This window comes from Ammospiza caudacuta, chromosome 1, assembly GCF_027887145.1.
Source record: "Ammospiza caudacuta isolate bAmmCau1 chromosome 1, bAmmCau1.pri, whole genome shotgun sequence".
NCBI lineage: Eukaryota > Metazoa > Chordata > Aves > Passeriformes > Passerellidae > Ammospiza > Ammospiza caudacuta.
The window spans coordinates 47,008,534-47,019,366 of NC_080593.1; the positions used below are offsets into that span (position 1 = coordinate 47,008,534).

At 37.2% G+C, this 10,833-nt stretch overlaps 1 protein-coding gene across 1 annotated transcript in view; it reads left to right on the forward strand.

The window, feature by feature from the left end:
• Positions 1 to 8,595, forward strand: part of BBS9 (Bardet-Biedl syndrome 9) — a 285,911-nt gene extending 277,316 nt beyond the window's left edge. The window contains exon 23 of the mRNA XM_058825345.1: positions 4,905 to 8,595. Within this exon, the coding sequence (XP_058681328.1) occupies positions 4,905 to 4,951 (47 nt within the window). The 3' untranslated portion in view covers positions 4,952 to 8,595. The remainder of the gene's footprint in view (positions 1 to 4,904) is intronic.
• Positions 8,596 to 10,833: the final 2,238 nt, after the last annotated feature.

Here is a 10,833-nt window from a genome sequence, read left to right on the forward strand (position 1 = left end):
ATTGTGTTTACAGAACGAAAGTTAAATACTAAGAAAAAGGAAGTGGTATACATTTCCTCAAGTAGTTTTTAATGAAAAGAAAATTATTAATAATGAATAGATGGGCCTTCTTGAAAGAAGAATTATGATTTTCAGAAATATGACTTAAAGGTGCTGGGAAAAATCTGTCATCTTTTGTTAACAAAAAAGCAAAAAGCTATTAACATTGGTCATTTGGAACATTTAGTTTTGAATCCAAAATTTTATGAAAAACAGTTATTTTAAAGCTGTAGTTTGTTCTAAAGCTGTCTTATGTCAGGTCTAGAAATAGCAATACTGACCATTAGGCCATGAGACAGGGTGGGTTTTTTCCTCTTTTAGGTGGGAATAGCTGAAGAACAGGGTGCCTCCCTTTTCTAACTTAATCTGAACTCAAAATAACTTTTGTCTTGTTATAACAGCTCTTTTCTGAGTCACTGTATGAAAAAGAGACTGGAAGTATTGGGTATTGTAGATCAAACACTTCAAAGCCAACTTTGACTTAGTTTTATGCATGCTTTAGAGTAGACTAATGTACAATAGTATCCAGGAAACTCAGCCAGTAATTCAAAAGGGTCCAAAATGTTCTCCTCAGCATGAATCATAGCAGCATAAATGATAGGATTGGAGAAGATCCTTTAGGTCATCCAATTCAAAACCTGTGTATCTTCCTTTTCGCTATCCCCACTAGGATTTCATCTGCCCTATCTCTGCAAACTTCCCATATCCCTGACTTAGCCACCTCCCTGGGTAGTTTCTTCCATTGCCCAATTATTTAACCTGAATATCTTTAAACCTTACAGCATCATGCTGAGTGTGAACAATTTATGACTACAGAAAATTATTCTTTCTCCTCCCTACTGCCATCATGCTCAAATATCATCTCTCCCTTTAAATGTGTCATTGGGGTTTTTTGTTTTTTCTTTTTTTTTTTCTTCTAACTGCATGAATAATAATCCCAGGAAAGTTGGGGGTTTTCTGCTGTCTTTGGTGCTTCTGTCACTGTAACTGATTTTCTTTGAACTTTGTTTTCAAGCCTCAAAAGTACATTTTGATCTACAAATGAACTTTCTGTGACTCAATGATATGTGTGTATTAAGTCATGCTTTTGAAGAGGTGAATAACATGATTGAAGTATTCTGTCTTTGTTTATAGAAGCTGCTTTCTTGAGGGTGCTAATTGACAAATACATGGCATTTGAGGGATTTAAGTGACTTTCTTGGTGTCAGATATCCTCCATCTCATGTTACTAATCAGGATATTAATATAATAATGTATTCTGACTCTGTTTTGAAAACTGAACTCCAAAAGCTCTTGGAGGTGCTTGGAGTTGCCTACTGCTGAGTTAAAACTTACCACGATCATTTCCAAAAGCAGCTTCCCAGTTTGTAGCTGTGTTAATAAACAGAGACATAATCCTTTCAATATACATTTCTCTAAGTGTATGTGCTCAGACCAGTGTTATTATGATAGGATTTTTGGATACTTTCTAAAACAAAAACAGAGAGAACTTCATAATGGGGGATATGAAGATGAAAGGAAGCTTTTTTTTCCTGATGAAATGAGGTAAAGAAGCCTTAATCTTCAGAATTTATATTTATACCTGGTATTTTTTAGGATCTGCCTAAGCTTGTTGGAATATGCTAATGAGAAACCTCTCTGATGTTAATTACCTCATCTGCTACAATGTAGAATGTGCCAGTTAGATCAATGTGACATTTATGTTGTTCTCTTAGATGATTAATAAAAGTTACATGTCAGAAAAAATACAGGGTAGAGGTGGGAAGGCTGGTTATTGCAAGCAGTATTTTCCTGATTCTGCATTGCCTCCCATTTTGGAGTTGCACAATAAAAATAGCTGCAATCTGTGCCTCACCTGGCAGCTCACCTCTCCCAATTTACTCATGTAGTAGTTCTTTGATCCATGCAGAAGTATTCCAGGTTCCCTATAGCTGGAACCTATAGGGCTGTTGTGCAAACTTGTGTGAAACCAGGGTAAATCCTGCTCTATGACTGCAGTTCTGCCAGCCAGTAATTACAGTAAATGTGTTAGATTTAGTGGATCCATGGCTTTTCGTGAAAGTAACCATTCATGGTTCACTTTGGCACAGCAATTTGTAGAAATAGACACAAGGGTTACTTGTAAGAAGTTAATTTCAGGGAAGTAACAGATTTTGAAGGCAGTGTCTTGGGCACTGGGCACTATTTTTTGTCTCAAAGAATTTTTTTGGGTAAGTTTATAATTACTCTAATTTTTAACAGGCCATGTTTTCAGCCTAACAAAGGAAAAAAATGCATTATAATATAGCTTTGAGAGGTTTTTTTTTTATTGAGTTTTTTTTTTTTCTCATTGAGAGGTATTTTTCCCCCAGATATTTTTGTAAACCTCCCTTCTTTAATTTCTGTTTTGCTGTGCTTCTTAGAGGTCCAGTAGCCAGCCAGTCCTCAAATGCCAAGAGGCTGAGGGCACTGTGCAGTGGCAGTGTCATGGCTTAAATGTGCTACACCAATGCACAGTTGGTAAACTCTTGGTCTCTGGTAAATCTGCAACCATTCTTTTTGGGTACAAAGAGCTGACCATAGCCAAACTCATTTTTTTCTGTTTCTCATTCAGATTTTGTGTGTGTCCAGCTTTTATAGGAGTGTGCAGCAGCCAGTTTCATAATTCTGGCACTATTTTCATTGACTGTGGTGTGAAATCAAGATATTCTCAGGTACTTTTTTTAGGCAGATCTCCAAACAGCTCAACAAAGCTATGTAGTCAGGAAACAGTGTTAACTGTAGCTTTGCACTGGTTTCTACACTGCATGGAGCTACATGGTGAGTGTTTCACTGCCAGTGCACAACTTGAACACAGATACTTGCTCAGGAAAGCTCTGCAGAAGTAGCACAGTGGAAAAAGTTAAAGTTTGTTACTTCCGTGGTGCATTTCAAGCAGTATCCCCTCTACCTTATATTTGTTAATCTCTTGGTCCTAGAGCAATATTTCTTTATCCTCCCCAATGTTTGTACCTCATCTTGGTTTCCTATAATCCATAAGTTTCCTTATCATGCTACCTACCTCCTTCCCCATGATCACTGATGAAACAAGACGGGACCTGCTGCTGGTCCCTTTGGCATCCCAGCGTGGGCAACGTGATGAGAGCTTTGAACAAAGGAATGGCCACTCGAGGGCTGACCTTTGGAGCCCCAAGTCAGCTCTTAACATGAGACTTTTAATTGTCCTTAAAAGAAAAAGTGGCAACATCAGTAAGGGGAACTTCTCAGACCCTCAGGGCTTTGGGCTTCCAGCTGTTGCCGAAATTTTACTGCTTTAGTCTTTTTATCTCAAGGCTTGAGGTAACATTTGTTCAGTTTAGTACCATCACCCATGAAAACCACTGTAAATTCTAAAATCCCCAAGCACCAAAAACATTGGAAGTGTAAAATAAAAGCTGGAAAATAAATCTAGATTGTTTTGATCATGTGAAATTGCAAAGATATAAATGAAAGCACATGGATTTAATTCTATAAAGTTTGTTGGTGCTAATTCTGTGTGAACATGATTGTAAAAGCAATTAGGCTGACAGGAGACTGGTGGCTTTGGTTTAGAACATTGGATGTTCACATTTTTATTCTACTGATCTGCTGGATCATTTCATTGTATGTAGAGGGATTTTAGCCTTCTTCAGAGAAGGAGGAAAAAAAGCATATCAAAACAAACCTCATAAAATCTGTGTGTTATTTTATTATTTATCATATATCATTTGGAAATCGTGTCAATTTGTTTTGGATTGCTTAAATTAATTAGAAAAGGATTTAAATAATTTTCAATCTAAACTAAGAGTGCATATGCAAGAAGCTTCTGGGTGAAATAACTTCTAATTTTAGTCATTCAAGTATGTGTGTGTAAAAATTTGTGTGATCATCCACTGTTTTCTTTCTTCCTAGATATTTGAAGCAACTTTCTATGAGTCCCTATCCCCTTTTCAAATTCTGTCAGGTTCATTATTGCTAAGATTATTAATCAATCTTGGATAGGATAATAATCTTAGCAACCATGAACGTGACAGAATTCTTGGCTTATAGCAGAAGTTACCTTCAATGTAAGAGTATGGCTATTTGATAGTCTCTTCCTTTCCTTTTTCCTTTTTCCTTTTTCCTCTTTCCCCTTTCCTTTTCCTTTCCCTTTCCTTTCCTTTCCTTTCCTTTCCTTTCCTTTCCTTTCCTTTCCTTTCCTTTCCTTTCCTTTCCTTTCCTTTCCTTTCCTTTCCTTTCCTTTCCTTTCCTTTCCTTTCCTTTCCTTTCCTTTCCTTTCCTTTCCTTTCCTTTCCTTTCCTTTCCTTTCCTTTCCTTTCCTTTCCTTTCCTTTCCTTTCCTTTCCTTTCCTTCTCTTTTCCTTCTCTTTTCCTCCCTCTTTCTCTCTCTCTTTCATCTTTCTATCTATCTTTCTATATATCCAAGTAAATCCTTGTTAATGAGTGTATGCATTCAATTTTCTATTGTTTTGCAACTTGTATTGTCATTTTTTTCCACAAAAAGGTACAGAATAAATGCAAGTAGTAAATTGGAGTAACTGTGTCTCAGATCATGTGCCCAGTTGTTCTGTGTCATTTTTTCTGGTGAAAATGTAGTCCATGATTTTATAGTTTGAACTGTTACTGAACATGATAGGTATAGAAAAGCTGATGTGAAATTGCCTTTATTGCACTATTTTTTTTTTTAATTTCTTAACTTGTGAGCACTTGAATTTGCAAGTTAAGCTTTTTTTTCCTAAGTGTTTTGCATGTAATAAATTGTTTCCTCCAGCTCTAACCAAGACTTTCACAAACTGATAGAATCAACAATATAGTGCATGTAGTTGCCAACTGCACTAAATTTTTAAATATCTCCTTTTTGCTTTACAGGTCTGTCTGAGGATGTAGAAGAGGAAACAAAAAGCCACGAACTCTGATGACAACCCTCAGAAAAAATTCTATCTGATGCCAGATGCATTTATAATGCAGCACTACCAATCCAATTTACTCTGTAGTGATTACAGCTTCCAGAAGGAGAGAACTGTGCTAATTTATATAAAAACAAAAAATTTCCACTCTAATAATTTGGTTGGGTCTCCCTGCCAACTGCTATCATCCTTTCTGTGAGCAAAGTTTAAGCACTTACCCAACTGTGGTAGGGGTGTTTTGTTGTGTTTTGTGATATATCATCCCTTTCTAAGGATTCAGTTGATTGATCAAAGACTGTTTATACATAGTTAAAAGCAAACTTTTTTTCACGATCTGTTTTGTCTTTTTAAAAGATATTCTGAACTGTACCTCCCTTTGAGATTATATTAACATTTGTTATATCATAGTTTTGACAAAAGATAATTATCTTGTTTCCTCCTGTACTAACATTCATGATTCCAGACAGTTGAATTCACCACCAGGAGAAAAACTGGTAATCCATCAACTCTTTTCCCCTCTCTCTCATTGCTTATACAGACTCCTGCTCTCTAGAGATATAGAGTAAAATATGGTTACTGGACATAAAGGGCAAACCCTTTTGCCATTAACTATGCCACTATGAATGGGAGTAAAGTTTACACTGTAAGTACCTTGAGCACGGCAACACATGGATCTTTTTATGGTTACCAGTGATTTCTGCTTTTCTTGTCAACCAGTCTGCTCTAGTTATGTGTAAGATTTCCAAAAGTAACTACCAACTTCTGAGTGCCTTCATTTTTATTAATCCAGTTGGAGGGTGCTTTGGGTGTTGTGTATTTTGAAAGTTCTGAGTATTTGTCTTCTGAAGGTCAGGCCCATGCAAGGTTCCTGAAATACAGCACCCAACAACCGAGGCAAACTTGGCCTCGAGTTTGGAAGAGTCAGGCTCATGTCTGGATTTCTGAGCATGAGTTGAGATATAACCAAAAAACACTTGGAACTGAAAATAACTGAGACCAGGATCAAGTGTATAAACAGGCATTTGAACAACTGTTGCTAGTTCATACCAAAATATAAGTTGCAGTCTCTTGGATGGCAGATACAGAATGCACTGATAGCTGGAGTTTAGTTTGTGGAAGATGCAAGTGCATGAGCCATCTCCACATCCCACACTGCTGTTGGTTTCCTCAACAGGGATTCACCAGCTCCAGTTCTAGCTGTAGTAAAGGCCCCTCCAACTCACTTTTGAGCTGTTTCAAAAGAGTTTGTAATAGTTGCTGTGGTCAATGCTAGCTTGATCTATGGCTAATGAGGAGACATTATTTTTCAGAATGTCTTAAGCCATCAACCTTCATCATTTCCATGTCTACTTTCAATTTCTTTACATCCGCCCACCCCAAAAACAAAACCAGCTTTGCAGCTCTTACGCATCTGTTGCTTAACCCTCTGGCCCTATTCTGGCTCAGTACCCGATATAACTGTTTCAAGAAGCCTTTTTCAACATGTTAGCTATTAAATAGCTCAGTAGCCAAGGAACTGGGTAAGGCCTCTGATACCTCTAGGGCTGAAGTGGGCTGTAACTCCCAACAAAAATTACTCTGTCCCCCAGGAGATCTCAGATTTATCTACAAATTGTGGGGCCAGAAATCTTGCTTCTTTCCCAGGAACGAAAAAGTCCTACCCCCTGCTTGTTATGGAGTGATTCTGCTCTCTGAGTTTTCTTCACTCTGATCCCTCCCCCGTGGTGTTTTGTCAGGCGGGTGGTATCCAGCCCATTGTCAAGGTACCCTGCTGCGCTGTGAAAATTACACAATAAAATAATCTCCTGTAGTCTCTGTACACACCTCAGTGACCAAAAAAGTCCATGGAGAACTAATCAATTACTGTAGCTATTAGGCTTAAATGTTAACTATAGATCTCAAATCTTCTTTTGTCCTCTTGTCAGCGGCTACTAGGGAATCTTAAAAAATCAAGCACAGTTACTACAGAAAGCCCATACCACAATGGTGTAGAATCCTGGACCAAAGAATCCTAAATTATGGGCATATAATATAGCTGGAAAGTACACTGCTATGAGACTTCTGTGAAATATATTACTCTGTCATGATTCCCATTATTGAAAGTGATCCCAGTGCTCAGAGCTGCCTGGCTTCATTGGGACTTTAGCGTAAATGACAAGTAGGCACTCAGGTCAATTATATCATCCACTCTTATTTAAGTTATTTTCTGTCATTTTAAGATGTAATGTTCAGAAGCACTCTTATTTGCCTTTTCTGCTCCATGCTTTGCAAAATAAGGTCTCATGAGGATAGTTTTACCAAAAGGAGAAAATATGCTGGTAATAAAGGGGAGGGGGGAAAGGAAGAAAAAGGTAGAACTGTCTATAGTAGTAAAGTATGACCTCTTTGTATATTGTGCTAAATTGCAGTATTTGATAGTATCATCAAAACTTAAAAGTTGGATTGAATAAAAATTACTTACTTTCCCCCAATGCCAAATAGCCCATCTAATTCAGAGGAAGGAAGTAATTGAAATGTAGTCATTTATGCTGCAGCCTAAGAGGAAATATTGTAAAGTAATTCTTAGCAGTTCTAAAATGTAGTTTGAATTTTTAAGGAAGTTCTTTTTGGCTGGGAAAAAATCAGGCCAATTACAGGAAGTTTGGAAGCTAGAGAGGTGTAGGGAATGTAAGGAAACGTTGCTAGTTTGAGGGGACCATCTGTTTGGTTCTCATCAGCGATGTTTCTGTGGCTGAGAGAGGCACTGGTGGCCAGTCCAACTGTTCTGAACAGGATTTTATAGTAATGCCTGGTCAGCTCTTCTGGTCAGCTTAAATACACAGCCTATCTGCACATTTAGCTATTTGAATAGGATTTCATATGGTTAAGTGGCTCAAAGACTAAAATTAATTTTAAATTGCAATTTTATTGAAATAAATCTAAAAGGAATTTTGTGACATTTTGAAAATAATGCTGTGATTCATGGCATTTTTATTATCTAGAACTTTGAAATACATTTTCTAAAAAAAAGTCCTACCATAAAGCATATATTTTTGTGTTAAACAGGTAAATAATTCTAAAGTTTATTTTCAGAAGTTTATTTTCAGAATGTTATTGTCCAGCGGCTTTTCTTTAATTTTGTTTTTCTGCCATTGCATTTTAGAAAAACAGATTAAAACAATTACTACTCTGATGACCAAAATCTGGATGTCTGGATGCTGCTCATCTTTTGGGCTTTGTGCACAATGCTGAGTTCAAACTAAGACTGTGGTTTCCAGCCCCAGATTAATTCTTCTGTCCAACTATTATTCAACTGCGACACAGAAAAACAGCATTTCTCTGCTTTCAAGGGGTTGGGCTTTCCTTTATAATGTCTTGTTATTTTCTCTTCTTCAGCATTTACTGTACAGAGAGAATTAGAGATAAATTTCAATATTCTTGTATTGCTTATAAAGAGTAATTTACTGCCATAAACTGAAATTTGTTGAGCAGAGATTGTATTTCTATGTGAAGTTCTTCCAGCATTGGAAAAAAAAATTAAAAATTACTGGGTATGCATCATATTGAGAAAGTATCTTTCCTTCTTATCAGAATCTTCTGTTCATAAATAATCTACTAAGAAAAAAAACCAAACTGCTGCAAAAGTGCTGTAAAATATATGACATACTCCTGAACCCAAGCTTCTGTATCACTTCTTCATTTGAAATTAACCTTGAGTTTCCCACAGCTCTGTTTGCTTCACATCTTGTTGCTTTCTTCATTTACTCCTTAACAGCATGAGGTTGCTCTGGTATTTATGTGGTATCTTCATGTGCTCTTTGCAGGTGGCTTAGCTCCTTTGCAGCTCAAAGGTAAAGTTTGCACAGCATTATGCTGCTTCATGAGCCTTGATCTGTTTGAGGGCATGTGCCCACAGGGGCAGGCTTATAATTAACAAAACTCACCCAGGAGAGGTTATGAATGCATTGTTTCAATGAGAATTTATCTAATACTCTAGCAGACCAAGTTCAACATGAGTTTGTTTTTTAGGTAAACAGTGGAAAAAGTTGCTTCCTCTCTAATTTTTTGTCCCCTGTTATGTCAATATTGTAATAGTCAATAGTATCAGGAATTATTCTTTCTGTCCTCCTTTGCAGGACAGCTGGTTGTTTGCTGCATAGAAGCTGCTAACCTGGGGGAACATGCTTTTTCCAGGAGACTAGCAGATCACAGCAGGGATAATTTGCACTTCTGTTTGCATTAAGTGTAGGGTGGCAAATGCTGTAGTTAATGATGGGATGGAAGCATAACCCAGCTAATTGAATTGCCCTGGTCTTGTCTGACAAAGTGTCCTGCCTGCTCTATCTTTACATCTGCCATATCAAGGAGTACAAACAAATGAAACATGAACATAGATTTAAATTAGTATAATTATTGTTTTAAAACACTGCGGTATTTTCCAAGAGTTTAATGTTATTGCAGTCAGGAAAGGGAGTAAAATACCAGTTTATTTTCATGTGCAGTTAGTGTAGGAAAGTTTCTTTTATATGTGCTCTTTGCTATGTGTTCAGATTTACTATGTCTGTGAGAGGCATTCATAGTTTCAGATGAACCTGCTGTATTGGAGATTTCAGTATCTATTCTTGTGCATTAAATGAAAGGATTCTTATATATCAGGTAAAAAATCATGAAAGTAAGCAGAAGCCCTGGAAGAGATCCCCACCCTCAGGGTACACCATGTAAATTGATGTTAACTCTGATAGGAGTGTTTTCCATTTGATAAAGCATCAACATATTGTATTGTTCATTTGTTTGCTAGCACCACTGTAACACCACACTGTCATCATAAAAACTGTTCCTTTAGGAAATTTTCTGCAAAACCAGTTATTGCTGTAGAACAAGGTGATAACAGTGTTTGATAATTTCATTTGTCTTTATAAGCAGAATAGAGACTTGGAGGCCTTCCTAAGTGGGAATGATTAGTGCCAATCATAGCTCGCCATCCACCACAGCTCCAGCAGACTGACAGTATATTCAGATGTAGAAACAAGATAAAAGCTGTTCCAATTGTGTAAGCTGCTGCCTGGCCTGAAATCTTGAAGGGAGGTCAGTCATCCTGACTCATTACTGTAACCTGATTAGAGGCCCAAATCTACTTTTGATAAATTTAAGTGAGTATTTTGCTATTGATTTTGACAGGAGAGCATCCATAGTCTCCTGCTAGGGGCTGCATGTCAAAATAAGATGACATATTAGCACCCCTGAACTCCTAGCTAGATGATGTAGTAGATTATGAAGGTCTTTCGAGAAGGTACTGTTCCTGTGATACAATATGCATGAGGCTCAGCTAGTGGGTATTCATTAAATAGCTGCCACTCTGCACCCCAGAAGTGATTGCTTCTCTGCAGAGAGTGATGCTGAATGTGAAACAGGCACTTGCAAAATAAAACCCCAGAGCATTTTATTCATGTTACTTCAGTCACTTATAGATGAAGTCACTCTTAGGATGATGATAGCAACTTTTCAACAATCATAGCAACACTATTAAATAGTTTAGGAAATCAAGCAATGGGCAGCATGCTCTCTTTGCTCCTCAACCAAGAGAATGTGGAAAGAAAGTATTTCCAAAACACATTCTGTTAAGAAGAATGAAGTTATTTAATTTGACATTTGATCAGCACAAAGCTTGGCCCTCTGTCTTTTAAAAGTTGTGATGGTTTCTCTAAATTGATTTGGTTGTTACAATTACTATTTCCTGAATTTCACATACTATTTAAACATTGGAAGCTCCATTGTCCTCTGATTAGACCGAGACATTATATCATTGTTAATGAGGGTAGCACAGGTGCTATTCTTAGACAAGTAAGGAACCAGCAAGGGTATGATTCAAGGATGACTTAGACCAGTCCTCCTTACTTTGCAAAATCTGATGA